The following is a 25,147-nucleotide window of genomic DNA, read 5'->3' as shown; positions in this document are numbered from 1 at the left end:
AGACCAATTTCCTCTATAGGCGTGGAATGACTTGGGCTCCCGAGTGGCGCAATGGTCTGAGACACTACATCCCAGTGCAAGAGGCGTCACTGTAGTCCCTGGTTTGAATCCAGGCTGCATCACATCCTGCCGTGATTGGGAGTCCCATAGGGCGGTGCACAATTGGCCCAGCGTCGTCCGGGTTTTTCCGGGGTAGGCCGTCATTGCAAATAAGAATTTGTTCTTAACTGACTTGCCTAGTTAATTGAGGGTTAAACAAATAATAATATTTGTGAGAAAGTGTTTTAACATCACTATGACAACATACTGTAACACATAGAGTAGCATTCAGTGTACAACACTTCCTCCTCTCGCTCTCTCTCTCTCTACTCTCTTTCTCTTTCTCTTTCTCTTTCTCTCTCTCTCTCTCTCTACTCTCTTTCTACTCTCTCTCTCTCTCTCTCTCTCTCTTTCTACTCTCTCCCTCTCTCTCTACTCTCTCTCTCTCTCTCTCTCTCTACTCTCTCTCTCTCTCTCTCTCTCTCTCTACTCTCTTTCTCTCTCTTTCTACTCTCTCTCTCTCTCTACTCTCTCTCTCTCTCTCTCTCTCTCTCTACTCTCTTTCTCTCTCTTTCTACTCTCTCTCTCTCTCTCTCTCTCTCTCTCTACTCTCTCTCTTTCTCTCTCTCTCTCTCTACTCTCTTTCTACTCTCTCTCTCTCTCTCTCTCTCTCTCTCCTCTCTCCCTCTCTCTCTACTCTCTCTCTCTCTCTCTCTACTCTCTTTCTCTCTCTTTCTACTCTCTCTCTCTCTCTCTCTCTCTCTCTCTCTCTCTCTCTCTCTCTCCTCTCTCTCTCTCTCTCTCTCTACTCTTTCTACTCTCTTTCTCTCTCTCTCTCTCTCTCTCTACTCTCTCTCTCTCTCTCTCTCTCTCTCTCTCTCTCTCTCTCTCTCTCTCTACTCTCTTTCTCTCTCTTTCTACTCTCTCTCTCTCTCTCTCTCTCTCTCTCTCTCTCTCTCTCTCTCTCTCTCTCTCTCTCTCTCTCTCTCTCTCTCTCTCTCTCTCTCTCACACATGTGGTATTGGATATTATTAATACAATTTCTACGTATTTCCTGAGATTGTATCAGTGTTTCACACATCATCAGACACAACATACAGTCAGTGCAGTAGTCTTAACTGAGTGCATTTCACAATAGAAATGATCATTTTGCTGTCACAATACCAAACCAAACACACACACCTACACACTTGTTTTATTTTGTTGTATGAGCATATTACAGTTATTTACAATCACTTTGGCACTAATTTCGGAACCTTGATGTCATTTTTCAAAACTCTAGACACAAAACTCACAACCGATGATCAAAATGTACATTTTTAAAAATTCTAACAGTTTTTTCCAATTGCTTGGAAACCACACACATAAAGCTAAGATCATTTGTTCATTGAACTAAAATCATCTGTTCAAAATGACACAACTTAACATCAAAGTATTACCATTTCAAAATGCAATTCACACATTACATCTGAAATGACTGTCTACTCATTGCATTACAATGATCTAACTATCAATTGATACAAGTGCTCAAAATGATAAGTGACTGTTGCATTAATCTTAATGCATAGTTTTATGGAAACTGACAAACAATATTCCATGTTTAGATCATGAAAGTTTCAGGATAACGAGATCCATTGACACCAATTACCGTGGAACATGAACCAATTGGACTTTATTATCTATGGATGTAATATTTCATCATCATTCTTATCAGACAATGTTTCTATGGACCCATGTACCAGTTTTCCAGACCATGTTTTCAGATTTGACATTATTGTACACTCACTGGCCACTTTATAAGGTACACCTATATAGTATTGGGTAGGACCCCTTTTTGCCTCCTCAACAGCCTGAATTATTCACGGTGTTGTACGTTAAGAGATGCCCTTCTGCACACCACTGTTTTAAACAGCTGTTATTTGAACGTTTGTGGCCTTTCTGTTAGCTTGAATGAGTCTGGACATTCTCCTCTGACCTCTCTCATTAACAAGGTGTTTTTGCCCACAGAACTGCCTCTCACTGAATGTGTTTTGTTTATCGCACCATTCTCTGTCAACTCTAGAGACTGTAGTGCGTAAAAATCCCAGGAGGGCAACTGTTTCTGAGATGCTGGAATCACCATGTGTAGCATCAACAATCATACCACGGTCAAAGTGGCTTAGATAACGCATTTTGCCTCGTCTAATATTTGGTCGAACAACATCTAAAGCTCTCTACTCTATATACTCTATATATTGAGTTGCAGGCAGCCAAATGATTCGCTGTTCGAATGTAACCTTCCTTGATGAGCTAAATCAGGTCTGTAGAGCTGATGGCATGACCTATGTCATTGTGTGGGATAATGTCAGGTTCCACCATGCTCAAATGGTGCAAGCATGGTTTCAGGCCCATCCACAATTTACCACCCTGTACTTACCCCCATACTCTCCTTTCCTTTACCCGATTGAGGAATTGTTCTCCACATGGAGGTGGAAGGTATGTGATAGGCGCCCTCACGGACAAGCCGCCCTTCTCCAGGCCATGGATGACGCATGCAATGACATCACGGCAGACCAGTCTCAGGCCTGGATTCGCCCGAAGATTCTTCCCAAGATGTTTAGCTAATGAAAACATCCATTTTGATGTGGATGGGAACCTGTGGTCAAATCCACAAGACAGGGTTGAGGGAAATATAGAAGAACAGTAATCAACCTTTTGTTTGGCTTTTTACAGTAAGCCAGGTGAGGAACACTGCAGTTGATGTTTTACAGTAAGCCAGGTGAGGAACACTGCAGTTGATGTTTTACAGTAAGCCAGGTGAGGAACACTGCAGGTGATGTTTTACAGTAAGCCAGGTGAGGAACACTGCAGGTGATGTTTTACAGTAAGCCAGGTGAGGAACACTGCAGTTGATGTTTTACAGTAAGCCAGGTGAGGAACACTGCAGGTGATGTTTTACAGTAAGCCAGGTGAGGAACACTGCAGTTGATGTTTTACAGTAAGCCAGGTGAGGAACACTGCAGTTTATGTTTTACTGTAGTTTTTTTCTTTTTTGGTAGCTAATTATTTTTGCTTTGACCCAAAGAAACCTATGTTGTGATTTTATTATATTTTATCAATAAATGTCAGATTTTGTTCAATGATTCCAGTGTCTGTAATATTCTCTCTACTAGTCCTTTTACAGTGATTGATTTACATGTAGTAGCATATTGAAACATGTATCACATATTTTGTACTACAATATTTAATGATTGTACGAACAACTACACAGTGAAACTATCGGTATCTTGTGTGTGGGTGATCTAAATTAATGTTACTATGGTATTTCATGATAAATGAGTTACAGTGGGGCAAAAAAGTATTTAGTCAGCCACCAATTGTGCAAGTTCTCCCACTTAAAAAGATGAGAGAGGCCTGTAATTTTCATCACAGGTACACTTCAACTATGACAGTCAAAATCAGAAAATACAATCCAGAAAATCACATTGTAGGATTTTTTATGAATTTATTTGCAAATTATCAGTGGTCTTGAATGCACAATGCAATATTTCTGAACATTGGACAGCCTGTGTTACAAGTGATGACCGTTTGAGTTTTGTGTCTAGAGTTTAGAAAAATGACCACTTGGTTCTGAAATTAGTGCCAAAGTGATTGTAAAAAACTGTAAGGCCAGGCATCAAACCCTTATAGGGTCTTTCATTCCCCTTTATTCATATACCAATCAACTTTTACCAGTTGAACATAAGCACAAATATAATACTTTGCAAAACTATTTTTGTAAATTTTAATACAAAATATACAAATGAATCAATACCTCATTAAATATGTGCATATTTTGGATAATTTGCCTTATGACGTGGGAGTGACGAAGGGCTGTCTCATTTTAAACAAGTGCATTTCTGTCCACATTCACTCTCCTCATTGACTTTCCTCGATTACCTCTGACTTTTTTGGAAAGGATACGAGAGAGGACGGAGGAGAGAGGACGCAGGAGGTGAGCTAATCCAATTGAGAGAAGGCCACAGTCTGCATCCCACTGAACTCGCATGTATTGCCTTATTTGCATATAATAAAATATTTCAGAAAAATTGTAATACAAACAAAGTATTATATTTGGTAAACTGGTAAAAGTTGATTGTGACATGAATAAAAGAAGGGGGGAAATATTTGGGTGTGATGTCTGGCTTTAATGCTCAGTATGGCAGACATTTCAGATTCACAGTAAAGCATAGATATATAACACAACTTGGAAAATGGTATTCTATCATAGATATTTTTTACATTTATAGGTGCCTAAAACCTCCATTTAATGGTATTGAGGCAGACATATTGGATTTTGGGGCATTATCCAGGATGGCCCGAAAGCTTAATTGCAAGAGTAGTTGATGGACAAGCATAATCCACCGAGAAACCTTTGACAGGACAAAATGTATATTTTTATGTCTCTGGGCCCTATCTCCAGGGTTAAGGTTAGATTAGGGGACTAAAGGTTCAGTACAGTATGTTACCCACGAGGGGGACTGGGCACAAGGGCACGTAGGAACATTTCTTGAAGATGCCAGAGAGGTTAGGGCAAAAGTTCACACAGCCCACTCCAAAAACCTACCTGATGAACAGATCTGCCCTGTAGCTCAACTGAACCACTTGCTAAACCACGTCTGGCATTGGCCTGAACAAAAACATTGGTTTGTCTGCCATCTGGTGGCTTGTCAGGGCATGACGGGTTCATCCCTTTATTTGTTGCCTTTCCCTAGGAATGTGTAGGACTTGCCACGGCATGGATTCATTGTCTAAGGAATGCACTAGGAGTTTGGCATGAGGATCAGGAGTCTGAGTTCCATCTGCCTGCAGAAGGGTGGTGGTGAAAGTGATTTGATACAGAGGGAGGCTGTTGTACTGGAGCTCTGGTTGGCAACTAAACAGGACATCTTCATCCTGAGGTCGACACCAGGTCGTTTGGCACCACTGGCTACTTGTCACTAGACTGACTTTTCACTAGACTGACTTTTCACTAGACTGACTTTTCACTAGACTGACTTGCTAAGAATCCCCCTCATCAGGGGAGGACTCTGATATTAGACATCATGACAAGGTCACTAATTCTGGCTCTGGCTTTTGAGTAATTACTGCAATTACTGAAAAAACGGAGATGTTTCAACACTTTGTGTGAACTGCTGAGAATAGGGTTTGGCAGTGGTTACCATAGAGTTGAATTTAGAAGGGAAATGGGTTTATAGTTAACAATCCTGTCTTGTGGTATTTAACCGACACAGGCCGGGCCAGACACAAGTTACCAATAGAAGAGTGACAGTACATTCTGCAGTAACTACAGTAAGGGACTTCACATTCACTCAAACTCAGACACAGACAGCTTTCATGTTCCTGGTCTCTGTAACTGGAATGGAACCAGGGGTCATTGGGAGATTTCACACTGATGAGAAGGGATCCGGCTGATTCTGATACAAATAGCCGTTTATGGGACACAACTCTGCCAGTAAACTCACAAGTGTAGGGTTGTGCTTTGTTTGCCTTTGAACACAAAGCTCCACAGAACTATGACAGGATATATATAGCTTTACGTTCCCCACATGGTTTCTGAGAATGAATCAGCAACAATGTGAATCAGCGTTTGCACTGACTTCCTATTAGTATTCTCATGAATGATGTCCTAACACTGACTTTGTGTACGCAATTGATGGTGAGAATGTTTAGGAGGGATCTTGAGAGTTGCTGTGTGTGGAGTGAGTCAGGTTGGTTTTCCTCTCTGTCTGGGTCCCTACTAGGGTAGAAGTGCCCTGAAGAAGTGCCCTGAAGAAGTGCCCTGAAGAAGTGCCCTGCCTGTTCCATCAACATGGAGACTACTAAGTCATGTTGTGTTACACAATCTAGAACTGGACCCTTGAGAGAGCTGGGCTGCCCTGGGCTGTTACGACTACATGTACATAAATTCCTCATGAAACCTCAGTCACGTAAGCCTAGTTTCAACATTGTCTCAGAGCATTTCGTATTATTCTGTACAATGATCCGGGGACACTCCGTTTAGTATGATATGTTACGTTTTGTATGGTATGTATTAATTTGTGGATGTCCATCATCCATTTCGTATGATATGTTATGAATGTTAGCTAGGTGGCTAACGCTAATGTTAGCTATTACTAGGGGTTAAGGTTAGGGGTTACGCTCAGGAGTAAGGTTAAAGGGTGAGGTTAGGGGAAGGGTTAAGGTTAGGGGAAGCGTTAGGGGAAGGTTATGGGAAGGGTTAAGGTTAGGGGAAGCGTTATGGGAAGGTTATGGGAAGGGTTAAGGTTAGGGGAAGCGTTAGGGGAAGGTTATGGGAAGGGTTAAGGTTAGGGGAAGCGTTAGGGGAAGGGTTAAGGTTAGGGGAAGGGTTAAGGTTAGGGGAAGCGTTAGGGGAAGGGTTAAGGTTAGGGGAAGCGTTAGGGGAAGGTTATGGAGAAGCGTTAAGATTAGGGGAAGCGTTAGGGGAAGGTTATGGGAAGGGTTAAGGTTAGGGGAAGCGTTAGGGGAAGGGTTAAGGTTAGGGGAAGGGTTAGGGGAAGGGTTAAGGTTAGGGGAAGGGTTAGGGGAAGGGTTAAGGTTAGGGGAAGGGTTAGGGGAAGGTTAGGGGAAGGTTATGGGAAGGGTTAAGCTTAGGGGAAGCGTTAGGGGAAGGGTTAAGGTTAGGGGAAGGGTTAGGGGAAGGTTAGGGGAAGGTTATGGGAAGGGTTAGCTAACAAGTTTTTGAGAAGTAGCAAGTAGTTGCAAAGTTGTCTGTGATGAGATTTGAACACACAAGCTTCAGGTTGCTATGTTCATGTTATATACCTGCCCACCCACCCAACTCATCTTTTGTTCCCCCTTAAAAGTAACCTAATCTTATGTAACCATATCATACTAATTTGAGTTTCTCGGATTGACTTTTACTATGTTATGTCTAGTCTATGAGACCAGTCTGCTAGTTTATATTATGTTGCATCACAAGTACTACTGGTCTTGATATTGTGAGCTTTGGGTTGTATATGAGACCTCAGAGTTGCTCCGATGGCCCTCTTCGCTCCTATCTCTGCTGGTCCATGCGTCCCCTTTATTTTGGGAATCTCTTCAGGCCGTGTTTCACTCTAGCATGGATTTGACCTAATTTGCTGCTGCCATGTTCAGAGTTGTGTGACTGTCCCTTGGCTGAGCGCTTGGCCCTGCCACACACAGACCGAGGCCAGGCAGCCAGACAGGATTTGTGTCTCTCTGTCTGCTGGAATTTTAAACTAATAACTGTAATTTCCTCCTAAAGCCTGTCTCATGGCATACAGGGACCACCAGGCCACTACATGATGTGGACGAGCACACAGCTCATCCCACTACACAATGCTACCTCACTAAGACAGTACACGGCTCATCCCACTACCAATGCTACCTCACTAAGACAGTACACAGCTCGTCCCACTACCAATGCTACCTCACTAAGACAGTACACAGCTCTGTATACAGACAATTCTGTGGAATATTTCCAGCCCATTTATTTTTAATTTGGCATTGAGTTTCCACAAAATTAGACAGCGCAACCATCCGTCAATAAGGTGTAGTTATGCAAACAGTCAGCTTTACAGACTACAGGCGCATGACGAAAAATTGAAGGGAACCAGACTGTATTGTTGTAAGTCTATCAGTGCTCACAGTGTCTCTCGGTTGATGACATCTCGATAGAGAAGCATAAAGGCAATCCTGCCGGTAAATCTAGTTTCTGTGGTTTCATCCAACCAGCTGTGGAGTATCATTGGACTGTTATCTCTGCTCTATCCGCAACAATGGAACAGGAATGGTAACAGGTATGCTAACTATTGTTGAATGGGCCTATCAGGAGAAGAGACAGGTTTCGCCCAGCCGGACGAGCTTCCACTAGTCCTTTGATCCAACAGAGAGTGGCAGTAAAGTTCTCCTCCCACCTGACTTCGACCTCCTACAAACTCTCCCTCCACTGCCCTCTTCTCACCTCCTCTCCTCCTCCCTCCTCTCTCTCCTCTCCTCTCCCCTCCTCTCCTCTTCCTCCTCTTCCATGCCTCCTCTCCCTTTTCTCTTCTTCCCTCCCCTCCTCTTCCATACTCTCCCCCTCTCGGGGCGGCAGGTAGCCTAGAGCTTAAGAGCGTTAGGACAGTAACTGAAAGGTTGCTGGTTTGAATCCTCTAGCTGGTAAGGAAAAATCTGCTGTTCTTCTCTTGAGCCTTGATTAAGGCAGCCCCTCACACCTCTCTGATTCAGAGGGGTTGGGTTAAATGCATCTGACTAGGTATCCCCATAACCGCGAGAAGTAGGGGGGCTGAGTATACTGATAAATACCAATACAAAACATATCTTCCCTTCTCTCCTCTTCCTGCCTTTCCGCTTCTCTCCATCCTCTCCTCTTCCCTACCCTCCTCTCCTCTCCCTCCTATCCTCTTCCCTCATCTCCTCCGCTCTCCCGCCCCTTTCCACCTCTCTCTCCTTCCCTTCCCTCCTCTCCTCTCCTCTCCTCTTCTATTCTCTCCTCTTATCTTCCCTCCTCTCCTCTTCTCTCCCTCCTCTCCTCTTCCCTCCCCTCCTCTTCCCTCCTCTCCTCTTCCCTCATCTCCTCTCCTCTCCCGTCTCTTTCCACCTCTCTCATCTCCTCTTACCTCCTCTCCTCTTTCCTCCTCTCCCTCCTCTCCTCTCCTCTTCTATTCTCTCCTCTCCTCTTCTCTCCCTCCTCTCCTCCCCTCTCCTGCCTCTTTCCATCTATCCCTCCTCTACTCTTCCCTCCTCCCCTCTCATATTCCCCCCTCTACTCTTCCCTCCTCTCCTCTTCCCTCCCCTCCTCCCCTCCCCTCTCCCTCCTCTTTCCATCTCTCTCTTCCCCCAACTCCTCTCCACTCCTCTCCCCTTCCCTTCTCTCTTCTCCCTCCTCTCCTCTTCCCACCTCTCTTCTCTCCTCTCCTCCCCTCTCCCTCTCTCTCTCGCTCTCTCTCCTCTCCTCTCCCTTTTCTCTCTCTCTCCTCTCCTCTCCTCTCCTCTGCACCTTGGAGAGCCCAACGGCTCCAGGAATGCAGTGGATAACATATCTCTCATCGAACTTCACTAGAAAGGAATGAGACTGGGAGCCAGAACTTTGCATGATGCATTCTGCCCTAATGAACCACTCGTCAGACCGATTTTTGTTGTGCGTCAGTGAATGTGGGGTTTTCTGTTTGTTAATGAGTGTGTTTGGGGTTAGGAGTGGAAATACCATTACCATGTGTTTTTGGTTGCTCCTTTGGAGCCCTACGTGCTGCAGACCATTGTCATAGGAAGGGGACAGACAGGAGGACACAACCCTTTGGCTTTAGTTGTGACGTCCCAGTAGATCTTCCCAAGGTGTATCAGAGGGGACATTTTTGCAACCTTATAAGGAACTTTAGGACTTATTTGGGGATTTTAGGAGGACAAGAACAGGTAAGAGCCACACACTGTGGAGAACTACATTTGGTTACACACCTGGAATGTTTTCTGGTTATAAATATTGACAGAGTTGAACATTTAATTGCTGCAGTTATTATCAGACGTAATATTTAAAAAGTTTTGTTCATGTATGAATTTGTCAAATTGTTATATACATAACATGTACTCCCCCTTAGAAGCAGCATCTGTCCATTTGTTCAGCAGCAGTTGTAGAGAGAGTGAAATGCTGTCTATCACAGCCTCTGGCATTAGAACCTGCATCTAAGGCAGCTCTGCTAAACTGAAACCACAGTGGATGTGTACATTCTCCCAGCTGGATAGTGATAATAGCATTCCACCTACAACATTAAGTATACAGGCATTATTACAGTGAATTAAGCTTGTAGTTTTGCCACCATTCTTGTTCTAACTTTGTTAGTTACATAACCTTTGATGATGCATACTGGTGACCTTACCATTTAAACAGCAACAGCTTTTAGTACAATGTTGGTGACCATTGAGTCTAAGCCTATTTTATCAGCGTAAACTAAAATAGACCATTATAATAATAAACCCAACAGCTGTGGCAATTATAACAGCGATACTCCCCCCCTCCTCAATCTCCCCTGCAGTGACGACATTTACACCAAACACAGAAAAACCTGTTGGAGCTCGTCAGTCAGGTACTGAGGTTTCACGTGGTATAAACACACACAGACACGTCAGTGTACACCCGAGGAACGACTCTACTACAGGGAAGTTGACATCACGAAGGCATGATCAAAACTGCATGGCAAACTCACATCACAGTTACTTATTCAATCAATAAAGCCACACACACACTCACTTCATGATAGTCACCCGCTGACACAATAAGTCAACACAAGTAGAACACTTGTTCCTGGGATATGGGTGTGGCCCTGAGCATGAACAAGCAAAACTAAACTGGGTCACTGCAGAGATGTTGTGGGGGAGGGGGGAGGAGGGGGAGGGGTGGGAAAGACAGGTACAAAGACCTGGTGGAAACACCCTGCTCTTTCACTATCCTGGAGGAGGGGGTTGTCACAGCGCTACGACGGAGGTACGAAGACACTTTTACTGGGCTTTTTCTTCTAGATCCTTAAATGTGATACATGTAAGGAGTTATCTTTGCTCTAATAGTTTGAGGAAGAGACAGAGCATGTGGTTGTTCTGTGTGTGAAGGACGGAGAGAAAGTGTACAGGAGAGGGAGAGAAAGACAGAGGAGAAAAACATTCACATTTTTTCCACCAATTATTCTTGTGTATTGGATTATGGGTCCATTTATGCGTAAATGTTCTGACGGAAAACTGAAGGAAGCAGATAGTTGGCCATGATGATAATGAACTGTCAGAATCCTGACAACTTCATCGTGAACTGCCTCTCACTGTGTTCCAAATGGGCTTTGCTCTGAGAGGCATTTCTTAAAGTGTGTAATGTTTTGGGGAAAAGTGTCATTAGAAACTCACCGGGAGTTTAGAGCTTGACTGTTCTCCGGTGGGATGTAATTATTTGTGGCTGTGTTATTCATGGCAGACAGCAAATGTACGAAACTGCACTGGCAGGCAGACTCCATATAAAATCTAATCTTGTTTATAAAGAGCTTGACCTCTGGGGTCGGGGGTCAGGAGTAAAGAGACTGGTCACAGAGTTAGAATATCAGAATATTCCCAAAGGATAGCAGTTTTGAACAGATGTTTTTGATCACCCATGGGATGTTTCCATCACAAAACCAGGAACAGTTTGTGGTCAGATTGCAGTAAAATCTATGCTTGACTGTAACTTTTAAAGTGTAGTGTAGTTGTTTGTAGATTTTGTTCGTAGAAGACTGTTTTTCTACATGAATTTATTTAAATATGCATCATTTGCATATTGGTTATTGGATATATTTATCTCTAGGCCAGCTTGTTGCCCGGTTGGCCTCTATGGGAGACTATATCTAAACTACGGTGATTCAGATGAAAAATTCCATTACAACATTTTCTAAGAAAGAGCAACTCTGATATTTATGGAGTGTATTAGTGTAGGGTATGCTGAGCTCTTGTCCAGACACCCAGAGTCAAAGGTGAACAATAATAGATCCTAAGCTGACAAGGACTGTCCTGGTAGTCTGCCTATTAATTAACATGACGTCTTCTTCTGTGGTCAGTTTGCAGTTTCAAGGTTCCAGCGTCCGAACCATGTTCTCCACGGCCACTTCATACAAGAACCAGCATTACTCTGAGCTGAAGAGGAAATGTCTGGAGGACAAGAAACTGTTTGAGGATCCAGAGTTCCCTGTCACCAACGCATCCCTGTTTTACAGGAAGCCACCTCCTGGTACGGTGGAGTGGAAGAGACCACGGGTGAGTGTAGACGTCTACCGTTCTACTTGATCACACTGCTATGCTTTATCTTGGCCAGGTCGCAGTTGTAAATGAGAACTTGTTCTCAACTAGCCTACCTGGTTAAATAAAGGTGAAATAAAAATAAAACAACTTTTTTTCCCTCTATTAGCTTAGTACCAAAAGCAGAATCTGTATGCAAAAACACTAAACATGAAATAGAATGTCACAAGCTTTAATGATTCACTGAAACTATTTGTAATGTTCATGTTTTTCCTCATAGTTTTTAGGAAATGTTATTGCTTAAAAGACCAATTTATAGTTTGCTGTTGATTAGTAAAAATGGAAGCTTATAAAAGTGCTATAGAGCGCTATCTGGGATCAGACCTTCTTCTTGTGCAATATAAACATGTCATGTCTATGATTGAACTTTCATGTGTGCTGACTTTGATATACAAACTGTATGACTGTGTTATATTTGGCCATAAATACAGTGGGGAGAACAAGTATTTGATACACTGCCGATTTTACAGGTTTTCCTACTTACAAAGCATGTAGAGGTCTGTCAATTTTTATCATAGGTACACTTCAACTGTGAGAGACGGAATCAAAAACTCAGAAAATCACATTGTATGATTTTTAAGTAATTAATTTGCATTTTATTGCATGACATAAGTATTTGATCACCTACCAACTAGTAAGAATTCCAGCTCTCAAAGACCTGTTAGTTTTTCTTTAAGAAGCCCTCCTGTTCTCCACTTATTACCTGTATTAACTGCACCTGTTTGAACTTGTTACCTGTATAAAAGACACCTGTCCACACACTCAATCAAACAGACTCCAACCTCTCCACAATGGCCAAGACCAGAGAGCTGTGTAAGGACATCAGGGATAAAATTGTAGACCTGCACAAGGCAGGGATGGGCTACAGGACAATAGGCAAGCAGCTTGGTGAGAAGGCAACAACTGTTGGTGCAATTATTAGAAAATGGAAGAAGTTCAAGATGACAGTCAATCACCCTCGGTCTGGGGCTCCATGCATGATCTCACCTTTTGGGGCATCAATGATCATGAGGAAGGTGAGGGATCAGCCCAGAACTACATGGCAGGACCTGGTCAATGACCTGAAGAGAGCTGGGACCACAGTCTCAAAGCAAACATTTACATTTAAGTCATTTAGCAGACGCTCTTATCCAGAGCGACTTACAAATTGGTGCATACACCTTATGACATCATGCACACTACGTCATGGATTCATGGATTAAAATCATGCAGCGCACGCAAGGTCCCCCTGCTCAAGCCAGCGCAAGTCCAGGCCCGTCTGAAGTTTGCCAATGACCATCTGGATGATCCAGAGGAGGAATGGGAGAAGGTCATGTGGACTGATGAGACAAAAATAGAGCTTTTGGGTCTAAACTCCACTCGCCGTGTTTGGAGGAAGAAGAAGGATGAGTACAACCCCAAGAACACCATCTCAACCATGAAGCATGGAGGTGGAAACATCATTCTTTGGGGATGCTTTTCTGCAAAGGGGACAGGACGACTACACCGTATTGAGGGGAGGATGGATGGGCCATGTATCGTGAGATCTTGGCCAACAACCTCCTTCCCTCAGTAAGAGCATTGAAGATGGGTCGTGGCTGGGTCTTCCAGCATGACAACGACCCGAAACACACAGCCAGGGCAACCAAGGAGTGGCTCGGTAAGAAGCATCTCAAGGTCCTGGAGTGGCCTAGCCAGTCTCCAGACCTGAACCCCTAAAAAAATCTTTGGAGGGAGCTGAAAGTCCGTATTGCCCAGCAAAAGCCCCAAAACCTGAAGGATCTGGAGAAGGTCTGTATGGAGTAGTGGGCCAATATCCCTGCTGCAGTGTGTGCAAACCTGGTCAAGAACTACAGGAAACGTATGATCTCTGTATGTCACGGCTTTCTTCTTGGGAAAGAGAGGTGGACCAAAACGCAGCGTGGTTATTGTGATACATCTTTAATGATGATAAATGAACAATATACAAAACAAGAAATGTGAAAAACCAAAAACAGCCCTATCTGGTGTAACAAAGACAGGAACAATCACCCACAAAACCCAACACAAAACAGGCTACCTAAATATGGCTCCCAATCAGAGACAATGACTAACACCTGCCTCTGATTGAGAACCATATCAGGCCCAAACACAGAAACAGACAAACTAGACATCCAACATAGAATGCCCACTCAGATCACACCCTGACCAAACAAAACATAGAACATACAAAGCAAACTATGGTCAGGGTATGACACTGTAATTGCAAACAAAGGTTTCTGTACCAAATATTAAGTTCTGCTTTTCTGATGTATCAAATACTTATGTCATGCAATAAAATGAAAATTAATTATTTAAAAATCATACAATGTGATTTTCTGATTTTTTGTTTTGTAAGTGGGAAAACCTGCAAAATCGGCAGTGTATCAAATACTTGTTCTCCCCACTGTAGGTATTGTGAAAGGTGTTGTCTGACAGGTTTTTATATAGACTGGAGTACTTAAAAGGTTAATGCCTTTTGAGTGGTTGCCTCTGAGGATTGTGTTAAAGGATAAATGTCAACCACAATGCTTATTGTGGTGACAGACAGCAAACTGTGGTGTGAAACTGAGGTGAGGGTGGTGCTGGGAAGTGTCTCAAAGTGTATGCTTTACATAGGATGTGAGATATATGACAGAACATGTGTTTCAAAACTGTCAAGAGAAAAAAATTGAATAAAATCTGTTTGTATAGCTGCCATTTTGTTCAACGGAGAAAGCTGGAGTTATATTTCTGTTTAATGTGGTGGTCCTTCTGTAGCAAAGTTGGTAGAGCATGGCACTTGTAATGCCAGGGTAGTGGGTTCGATTCCCGGGACCACCCATACGTAGAATGTATGCACACATGACTGTAAGTCGCTTTGGATAAAAGCATCTGCTAAATGGCATATATATATATATAATGTGTTACTGTATCTGTTCTATGTACAGATGTTGGGTCTTAATTTGAGCCAGCTTAAAACAGCAGGAAAATTATCCTGCAGCAACAGGAAATGTGAATTATCCTGAGGCAAACATTAGAATAAATAGATTTTTGTATGGGGTGATATATTGTTTTTTTTAGGGTAAGTCAGGTCTGACATTTCAAAGTGGAAATGACTACAAGTTTGCTTTTCCTGCTGTGCTGGAAAATGATCAGCAACAAAAGAGTGATCAAATTAAGATCCTGCATCTATATGGCATGTTTCCCAAGTGACAAGAAGAGAAAACACCATTTCTTATTCATAACAACAGTACACCTCGAGAGTTCCAACTCATTTAAAAAGAAAACGTGCTCTAAGCCAGAACTATTTGTCAAAGATTTGCGACTATTGTTACAAGCATAACTTATTAGTGAGCACATTCTAAGCTATTTACATTTTTCACATGGAACATTTTACCTCACAATTTCACATTGTCCCGCCGCTCATCATACATTGTCTTTCTCTGTTACAGGAGATCAGTGACGGGCCTCATCTGTTTGTGGAGGGCATCAGCTCCCATGACCTGAACCAGGGGCTTTTGGGTAACTGCTGGTTTGTGGCGGCATGCTCCTGCCTGGCACTGAAGCCAGACCTCTGGCAGAAGGTGAGTTTGGTTTCCTCCTGTCTGTTCACACGGTCTGAGATGAGTGTTACAAGAGCAGACTATGTGTGTATTTCCTTTACAGTCACCTTATAGGGGAATAAATGGTGCTGTTTGTGAAGGAACACATCAAATCAAGCTTTATTTATGTAGCACATTTCAGATGCAACGCAATGCACTTCTCAGGAAAAAACCCAAATACAAAATACGGTGAAAATAAAAACAGAAATATTTACTAATATTTACTAAAACTAAAGAATAACAACAACCGAACGACTAAAAAGCACCTTAAGGAAAAGCAAACTTAAAAAGGTGTGTTTTAAGACCTCTTTTAAATATGTCCACAGTTTTGACCCCCCTCAGGTTCTCTGGCAGGCCTCTTGGTCCTAGGATTTGGGAAAGTTAAAATACAAGTGCCAGAGGACCTGAGGGACCTATTGGGTCCATAACTCAAAAGCATGTCTGACATGTATTGGGGTGCACAATCGTGGGTTGATTTAAAAACCAATTGAAGAATAGGACAATGAATTGTAAAAAAATTCACAGACTTTAAAACCGGGGATAATGTGTGCTCTCCATCTGGTCTTGGACAGTACCCATGCTGCAGCATTCTGTATGTTTTGTAGTTGACCAATGGCTTTCTTGGGTAAACCAGACAGGAGAGCATTACAGTAGTCAAGCCTGCTTGTAATAAAAGCATGGATGAGTCTCTTTGTATCACTGAGAAACAGACACACCTTAGCAATGTTGCTCAGGGGGTAAAAGGTTATTTTGGTCACATTCCTAATGTGTGCTTCAAATTGAGCAGATAATGTCTATGAAGTATGTGGGTGGATGTCTGTGTGCCATACTGTTGATACCTGACTCAGAGGGGACGTAGCTTAGTTCACCTGAGGAATTCACTCGAGGGGCTTTTCACTCCCATTGAAAAGAAACTAGTGTCATCCTTCCATCTTAAATGACCATTACCATTCAGAAACATTAAACTTTTCCTTATTCAAGCCTGGCTGGGAAAGATACTACTTGCCTACATCCCCACAGCAACTTTCCCAAGCCTCCCACATTTCTCCTTCACTCAAAACCAGATAGCTGATGTTCTGAAAGAGACCAAATCTGGACCCCTACAAATCAGCTGGGCTAGACAATCTGGACCCTCTCTTTCTAAAATTATCCGCCGCAATTGTTTCGACCCCTATTATTAGCCTGTTCACCCTTCTCTTTCGTATAGTCTGAGATCCCCAAAGATTGGAAAGCTGTCGCGGTCATCCCCAGAAGCGCTTCAATGCCATACAACTCTCCAACTGCTCTTAAATGCAAGTAAAACTAAATGCATGCTCTTCAACCGATCGCTGCCCGCACCTGTCCGCCCATCCAGCATCACTACTCTGGACGGTTCTGACGTAGAATATGTGGACAACTACAAATACCTAGGTGTCTGGTTAAACTGTAAACTCTCCTTCCAGACTCACATTAAGCATCTCCAATCCAAAATTAAATCTAGAATCGGCTTCCTATTTCGCAACAAAGCATCCTTCACTCATGCTGCCAAACATTCCCTCGTAAAACTGACTATCCTACCGATCCTTGACTTCGGCGATGTCATTTACAAAATAGCCTCCAACACTCTACTCAGCAAATTGTATGTAGTCTATCACAGTGCCATCCATTTTGTCACCAAAGCCCCATATACTACCCACCACTGCGACCTGTATGCGCTCATTTGCTGGCCCTCGCTTCATATTCCTCGCCAAACCCACTGGCTCCAGGTCATCTATAAGTCTTCACTAGGTAAAGCCCCGCCTTATCTCAGCTCACTGGTCACGATAGCAGCACCCACCTGTAGCATGCGCTCCAGCAGGTATATTCCACTGGTCACCCCTAAAGCCAATTCCTCCTTTGGTCGCCTTTCCTTCCAGTTCTCTGATGCCATTGACTGGAACGAATTGCACAAGTCCCTGAAGCTGGAGACTCATATCTCCCTCACCAACTTTAAGCATCAGCTGTCAGAGCAGCTCACAGATCATTGCACCTGTCCATAGCCGATCTGTAAATAGCCCATCCAACTACCTTATCCCCATAGTGTTATTTACTTTATTGCTCCTTTGCACCTCTCTACTTGCACATCTCTACTTGCACATTCATCTTCTGCACATCTATGACTCCAGTGTTTAATTGCTAAATTGTAATTATTTCGCCACTACGGCCTATTTATTGCCTTACCTCCCTAATCTTATCTTATTTGCACACACTGTATATAGATTTTTCTATTGTGTTATTGACTGTACATTTGTTTATTCCATGTGTGATTCTGTGTTGTTGTTTGTGTCACACTGCTTAGTTTTATCTCGGCCAGGTCTCAGTTTTCAATGAGAACTTGTTCTCAACTAGCCTACCTGGTTAAATAAAGGTGAAATAAAAAATGTAAAAAAACCCAACCAAGTTTTAAACTATTCACATTTGACTAGACATGTTCACTGTGAAGCCCTTTCTGTTGACAGGTCATCCCTGACTGGAAGGAGCAGGAATGGGACTCCAAGCACATGGAGAACTACGCTGGCATCTTCCACTTCCAGTTCTGGGTGTTTGGGGAGTGGGTGGACGTGGTAGTGGATGACCGCCTGCCCACCATCAATGGAGAGCTCATTTACTGCCACTCCAAAGTCAAAAACGAGTTTTGGAGCGCCCTGCTTGAGAAAGCCTATGCCAAGTATGTATACTCTAACATTTCTCAACCCTTGATTCATAAATGATAACGTTTCGTACCCTCTAACCTCTCTGTATCTTCTCCGGACTCTCTCCTCTTGTCTCCAGGCTCTCTGGCTGCTATGAGTCGCTGGACGGGGGCAACACTGGGGATGCGGTGGTGGATTTCAGTGGAGCCGTGGCAGAGGCCATTAACCTTGAGGCAGAAGCTTTCCACAAAGACCAGGGGAGAATGGACAAACTGTTTGAGGACCTGTTCAAAGTCTACGACAGGGATGGAATAATCAGCTGCTCCATCAAGGTCTGTCTTTTCAATTGATCATTTTCAATTGGTCAGCACACTATAGTCACAGGTAATTGTGTTTAGTAGACACAAATGACTGACTACTGTGCTTGGACCTCTTTTAGGCGTCTCCTTCTGAAATCGAGGCACGGATGGCATGTGGGCTGGTGAAGGGCCATGCCTACTCAGTGACTTCAGTGAAGAAAGTACGATTGGGCCACGGGCTGATAGCCTACTTCCAGAACGAGACCATCCCCCTGATCCGCATGAGGAACCCCTGGGGAAAGATTGAGTGGAACGGAGCCTGGAGTGACAGGTGAGGAGGACATATACTCCCCGCTCGCTTACTGTTCAACTTCTCCACACCTCAGTGCACAGGTGACCTCATCAACTCATTATTTCATTCTCCCTCCCTCTATTTCCTGTTGCCTCTCCCCCTCTCCTACCTCAGTTCAGCGGAATGGAAAAAGGTTGGCAGCATGGAGAGGAATAAGCTTGGCATCACAGTGGAAGATGATGGGGAGTTCTGGTGAGTGTAAAAAAAACAATTAAAGGGTGTTATCTCTTCTGTTCAGCGTGTGAGAATGTTTTCTGTCTACCCATGTTAATTTGCGTCTCTGTGTGTGTGCGCTACTGTATCTTCAAAGGATGGAGTTTAGAGACTGGTGTAAGTACTTCACGGATGCAGACGTTTGTCGTCTCATCAACACCTCCCTGCTCACCATCGACAAGACATGGAACGAAGTGATGATTTTAGGGAGTTGGACCAAGAATGCAGAACCTCTGCGCAACCGCTGTGGAGGCTGCATGAACCACAAATATACCTTCTTACAGAACCCCCAGTACCTGTTTGAGGTGACCAAGGAAGTGGATGAGGTTCTGATCTCCCTACAGCAGAGAGACATGAAGATCCACAGACGTATCGGCCAGGGAGAGAACCTCACCATCGGCTTTGCCGTCTTCAAGGTAGTTCATATTAACATCCTCTAAGAATGACTAGTGGGACTGGGGTGAGAGACTGGGCCAGTGAGGGTATGAGACAGGGTATGCTACTGGGGCGTTGGTCCAACTTCAGTTCATTTTAGTGGAGAAGTTCTCTGCGCCACATGTTTGGCTTCCCCCCGCTGTACAGTTATTTGGTTAAATCAGTGGAATTTTAATTTTCCCTCTTCAGCCGTTGAACAAACAGAAAATAAACCAGAGGGTGTTTACAATAATGGGTAGACATTACTTATAAATGCCACATTGGCTTGTTCATATCAGGGACACAAACTTTCAACGACCTGTAATCCCTAAATGATGAATATTTTAAATCTGATCAAGCTGCAACAACAAACACTGGGGAACAGTCATGGTGAAAAATGATTTCTTTTGATTTAAGGTTGAACTGAATAGGAAATACCGCATGCATGACATCATCACCCAACTTAACGTGCAAACTACTACGTACATCAACGCCCGCACGGTGTTCATGAGGGCCATGCTCCCCAAGGGTCGCTACATGATCATCCCCTCCACCTTCAAACCTGAGACTCTGGGAGAGTTCATGCTGCGTGTTTACACTAACGTAGACTCAGGATGCAGGTACTGGAAATAGACCTGTACACATAGTAACACACTTCAGTATGATATCTTATCTATGCAGTATAACCATTACTTTAGCATTACTGTAAAGGTATACGATGATCTCTCTCTCTCTCAGAGAGCTGACAGAACACCAGCCCAGGATGACGTGTTGGAGTAAGCTGACTGGCTACCCTGTTGCCGTGTCCCAGATCTATGTCCACGGAGCAGAGGGGCTGGAGAACCAGGACCGCACAGGGGGTGAGAGAACACTCCACAACCTCAAATCAAAACTATCTCATACATTACAGGGAAACATAAGTAAAAATGTTTTTGACATTTTGGGAGTATATTCAGCATTGCCTAATGGCTGGTTAATACTGCGTCATTGTACAGGCGCGGATCCATATGTGATCGTATCATGTGAGGGCTCCTCAGTCCGGTCAACAGTCAAGGCAGACACCTTGAAGCCGGTGTTTGATACCAGAGCCATCTTCTACAGGAAGAAGCCCACAAAGCCAATCACTGTGGAGGTAAGGTATATGGGGGTCAAAGAGCATCACTAATGGGCTGGAAGGACAAACTGACTAGTGAATTGTTACATTTAGATGTCTGAAGTTAGGGCTGGATTCAATTCGCATCGCTGAAGTTCAGCACTACAGTGCGCTTAAAATGTAAAGTTGAGCCGACATTTGCAGAGATTACCGTGAATTCAGTTTCTGCTAACGCAGGAACAGTGCCTTTAAATGTGGCACTTCAGCGCTATGGATTGAATAAAGCCCTTAGTGTCTTCAATGGATGGTCAGATAGTGTTCACGCAAAACCTTGGTCTTAAATGGTCTCCACTTCCTTTCTCGTCCCTCCTCCCCAGGTGTGGAACAGTAATGCTGTGAAAGACCAGTTCCTGGGCCAGGTGGTTCTGACAGGCTCAGTGAAGGACTCCGCAACCCCCCAGAGGCTCCAGTTGAGGAAGAGTGGCAGAGCCATGGCCGACGAGATGCCTGGCTCCATCACTCTCTGTATCGTCACCTCCACCGAGCTCACAGACATGTGATCTGGATCAGCTGACTACTACCTGGGTCACATTGACAATGTGTACAACACTCTGTTGCCTCTGACACTTTGAACAGGGGTTCATCACTACAAGGCATAAAGTTATCACTCAGAATGACTATCAACGTGAGCTTACAATATATTCTACTAAGGACTGCCATGGTCATGGACCAAGAAGCACCTACTAAAGACTGCCTTGGTCATGGACCAAGAAGCACCTACTAAAGACTGCCATGGTCATGGACCAAGAAGCACCTACTAAAGACCCCCATGGTCATGGACCAAGAAGCATCTACTAAAGACTGCCTTGGTCATCGACCAAGCAGCACCTACTAAAGACTGCCATGGTCATCGACCAAGAAGCACCTACTAAAGACTGCCATGGTCATCGACCAAGAAGCACCTACTAAAGACTGCCTTGGTCATGGACCAAGAAGCACCTACTAAAGACCCCCATGGTCATGGACCAAGAAGCACCTACTAAAGACTGCCATGGTCATGGACCAAGAAGCACCTACTAAAGACTGCCTTGGTCATGGACCAAGAAGCACCTACTAAAGACTGCCTTGGTCATGGACCAAGAAGCACCTACTAAAGACTGCCTTGGTCATGGACCAAGAAGCACCTACTAAAGACCGCCTTGGTCATGGACCAAGAAGCACCTACTAAAGACTGCCTTGGTCATGGACCAAGAAGCACCTACTAAAGACCGCCTTGGTCATGGACCAAGAAGCACCTACTAAAGACCCCCATGGTCATGGACCAAGAAGCACCTACTAAAGACCCCCATGGTCATGGACCAAGAAGCACCTACTAAAGACTGCCATGGTCATGGACCAAGAAGCACCTACTAAAGACTGCCTTGGTCATGGACCAAGAAGCACCTACTAAAGACTGCCTTGGTCATGGACCAAGAAGCACCTACTAAAGACCGCCTTGGTCATCGACCAAGAAGCACCTACTAAAGACTGCCTTGGTCATGGACCAAGAAGTATCTTCAAGCCTTCTGGAGTTTTGTTTGTTCTTATAGTGTTTTGTAAAGGGACAAGACATTACTTTTTGAGAGATGAATAACTGTAAATATATTATTATTTTCTACTAGATTATACACTATGAAACATAACCCTTCAGAGTAATACGCATACTGTATCTGTATAAAACATTATGCAACTTATACATTCCAAAAATATGTTTATCATATACAAATAAAAGGGCCTCTTTTCATCTTGCTGAAAAACAGCCAAAAGGCTCTTGCTGCAAAATATTGGAATGTCTTGAAAGAGCCGAATGTATCTAGAGTGTAAGTTTTGGACCATGGTCATTCATTTGTCATTCCACTGAACTTCTTGAAATGTCTAAGGGTACTGCCTCTAAACTGGCATCCTCCTTTTCCCAAAATGTCTTGCCACTTTTAGTCCCTCTCTACTAACAGCAAAGAAAAGTAAATCCATTCAAACCAACAAAAAAAATGTTTTTATTTCAGTTCAGTTCCCAAACTGCAGTATTTGTTGTTTTACACTCAAGACACAGCCATGCACAATTCAGAATTCCAAAAAGTATGTTGCTTTATCCACAATTAAAAATAGCTTATCCAAAACCTTAGTTGTCCCCAGTTGCTTTTTCTCATCTGTCCTTTTCCAAAGATGGGGCTTGCTGAGGTTCACCAGATGGGTCAGGAGTTTACAAACCCAGATAATAATAATCATAATTTTAAATAAACACTTTTTTGCCTTTGTTCTGTTCTCATGATAATCATTAATGGAGGAATTTTCACACCACGTGTACAGGTTTACACATTCAGAAGATAGGAATGTACAGGATCGACCGCGGAAGAGGAGTGGGCCGGCGGGGAGGGGCGGGGCAAGGCCGCTAGCTGTCCTAGAGTTCATCTTTGTGCTCAGAGTTCAGGCCTGTACATAGAGGTGCGGCTAAAGGTCAGAGGGCAGATAGTCTCTGTGAGGTCCCTAAGACTCTCAGCCACAGGCACACTCAGAAGTAGTGCTCCGTACAGACAGACATGGGACTGCTGGAGACAGCTCTGTGTCCAGGTGGAGTACTGTCTGACACAGCCCAAGCATGATCGATCCATCCAGGAGTGTGTTTTATTTTCTCATTCAATATCCAAGGGTGCAAAACATTTATAAATAAATACCATAGAGCAACCTGGATATTATCCTTTCATTTTGAAGTTGCGTAACTCAGATTTATTTTAAATAATCCCATCCTATTTACATACACACACATATCCTAACAATGTTAGCCTAATTGGAAAATGTACTAACGTATTGTTTTCCCATGCATGAAATCGGTGATGTCCTTGCAATGGACAGTGTGAGGCTCTCCTGCGTGGTGGAGGGATGAGCGAGCAGCTACCCTGCACTACACAGTCTGAGTTAAGGTGGAGAACAAGTGTGGTATCTAGTGCAGACTGAGGTCACTCTCTCCCTTACAAAGACACTCATGCATACACACACACTCCCATTCATACACACTCCCAACACCATCTACCAGGGATACAGTGTGAGCTCATGGAATATAGCCCATGAAATCAGTGGTCAGTGACTCCCTGTGAGAGCCCTGAGATCAGGGAATGATATCACTCTGTAGTGTACACTACAGGTTAGACCCTCAAGTGTCTTTCCTGTCGACTACTCTCTCCGTCCCAGGTCTGGACTTCAGTACAATCCTAAGGGATGCTGTGGCTACTATAGACCAGACGAAGGATGCCATGTTGATGGTTATTACTAAGCTATTGAATGAAGAATCAAGAAACAGTCTATACTTATCTGCAGAGCTTTTTAGACTTGTTTTCTAGTAGCCTCTGCTACGGGATGATAGGAATGGCAAAGTGAAGGGGAATGTGACCCTCTAGTTTCCAATGGTCCGCAAGACAATTCAATTGGCACTCAGTCTTCAATCCAAAAACCTTTTCATGGGCAAATGATTAACACCCACCACCCATCCACCAACCTGCCAAACAGCCACAACTCACAGAAACACTCATATAGAAACAGACACAACCAAACTCACACAGTACATCAGAAAGTTCAGCAACAAGACACTGGAGCAATAACTCTTAACTTCCACTGAGAGGGGGTGGGCTAAATAATAGCATCCCATTAAAAAAAATGAGATAAACACATGATGGATGGACAGACAGATAGACAGATGAACATATGCTCTAACTCAGGGATTGTGCTCACTTGAACAAATGGCTTTTCACACTAAGCATGGCTTCTACTTCTGACACATCTAAGTAAATTCACAGATCAGAGGTTAAGCATGCAAAAATAAGGCTCATTGATGTGAAACAAATGGTAACATTGACAAACACTGCCCCCCCACCAAAAAAAACCCCCCAAAAACAAGCAAATGTTTGCCTGTAGACTATCCCTACTAACTAAAGGTAATTAGCCAATAACATGGGATTTATATTTAAAAAGCTGTGACTTGAACTCTGAACACATTGTGGCCCATCAGATACGCAGTAGTTATTGAATCAGCCTCCACTGCAGCCCTGGCAAAGCCATTCTCTATGTCAGATCTCTAAACATCTAGCAACTTTAGGGTGTCCAAGAAATTTCAGCTATGTCCTGGAGTACAACAGCCAACTGGCTTTGATTGAATGTTTGCCTCTTCTATCCCTCCCTTCTTTTCTCTCGCTCACATATGCACAAAGTCATGCAGGCATATGCTGGGTCCAGAGTCCCCGAGTCTGTCCCTTATAAAATGTTCATATAAAATGTTCACTGCAGGAGATGCCTGATGGAAAGGGAAAGGGAACCAAGGCGATTGCTGGACAGACAATGAAGGAATCACATTATCTCAGTGCTGTTACGTTCTGCCTCTCTTCCTGGGTCTCTCCCTTTTGAAAAGGATCTTTTTGGGGTTTTTTCTTCGTATTTTCTATTTTTAGTATTTAGTTTAGGAGCCTCTACTCCCCTCACAGGCCAAACACACGCTTATGCACACACGCTTATGTACACACGCTTATGCACACACGCTTATGCACACACGCTCACGCACACACTCTTACACACACGTTTACACACACGCTAACAGACGTCTGACAGACTGCTCCACATGTACAGAATGCTGGAGAACTAGAGGAGGAGGCGGCAGGCGGTTCAGCAGCAGA

General features: G+C 43.6%; 1 protein-coding gene across 3 annotated transcripts; it reads left to right on the top strand.

The window, feature by feature from the left end:
- The first annotated feature begins 9,119 nt into the window (after positions 1-9,119).
- Positions 9,120-22,744, top strand: LOC118385064 (calpain-5-like). Of its 3 annotated transcripts, none has more exons than XM_035771881.2 (12): positions 9,120-9,456; positions 11,610-11,805; positions 15,279-15,410; positions 17,906-18,114; positions 18,219-18,411; positions 18,519-18,709; positions 18,845-18,922; positions 19,041-19,359; positions 19,775-19,977; positions 20,096-20,217; positions 20,353-20,489; positions 20,828-22,744. In XM_035771881.2, the coding sequence occupies exons 2-12, from the start codon at positions 11,641-11,643 to the stop codon at positions 21,008-21,010; spliced, it is 1,932 nt and encodes a 643-aa protein (XP_035627774.1). In that variant the 5' UTR covers positions 9,120-9,456; positions 11,610-11,640; the 3' UTR covers positions 21,011-22,744. The 3 variants fall into 3 exon arrangements, with proteins under 3 accessions (XP_035627774.1, XP_035627771.1, XP_035627772.1); XM_035771878.2 differs by lacking the exon at positions 9,120-9,456 and adding an exon at positions 10,442-10,522; XM_035771879.2 differs by lacking the exon at positions 9,120-9,456 and adding an exon at positions 10,445-10,576.
- The last annotated feature ends 2,403 nt before the right edge of the window (positions 22,745-25,147 follow it).

Source organism: Oncorhynchus keta, chromosome 6 (genome assembly GCF_023373465.1).
Source record: "Oncorhynchus keta strain PuntledgeMale-10-30-2019 chromosome 6, Oket_V2, whole genome shotgun sequence".
NCBI lineage: Eukaryota > Metazoa > Chordata > Actinopteri > Salmoniformes > Salmonidae > Oncorhynchus > Oncorhynchus keta.
The sequence above is the reverse complement of the archived record's forward strand: the minus strand, read 5'-3'. Positions and strand labels throughout refer to the sequence as shown.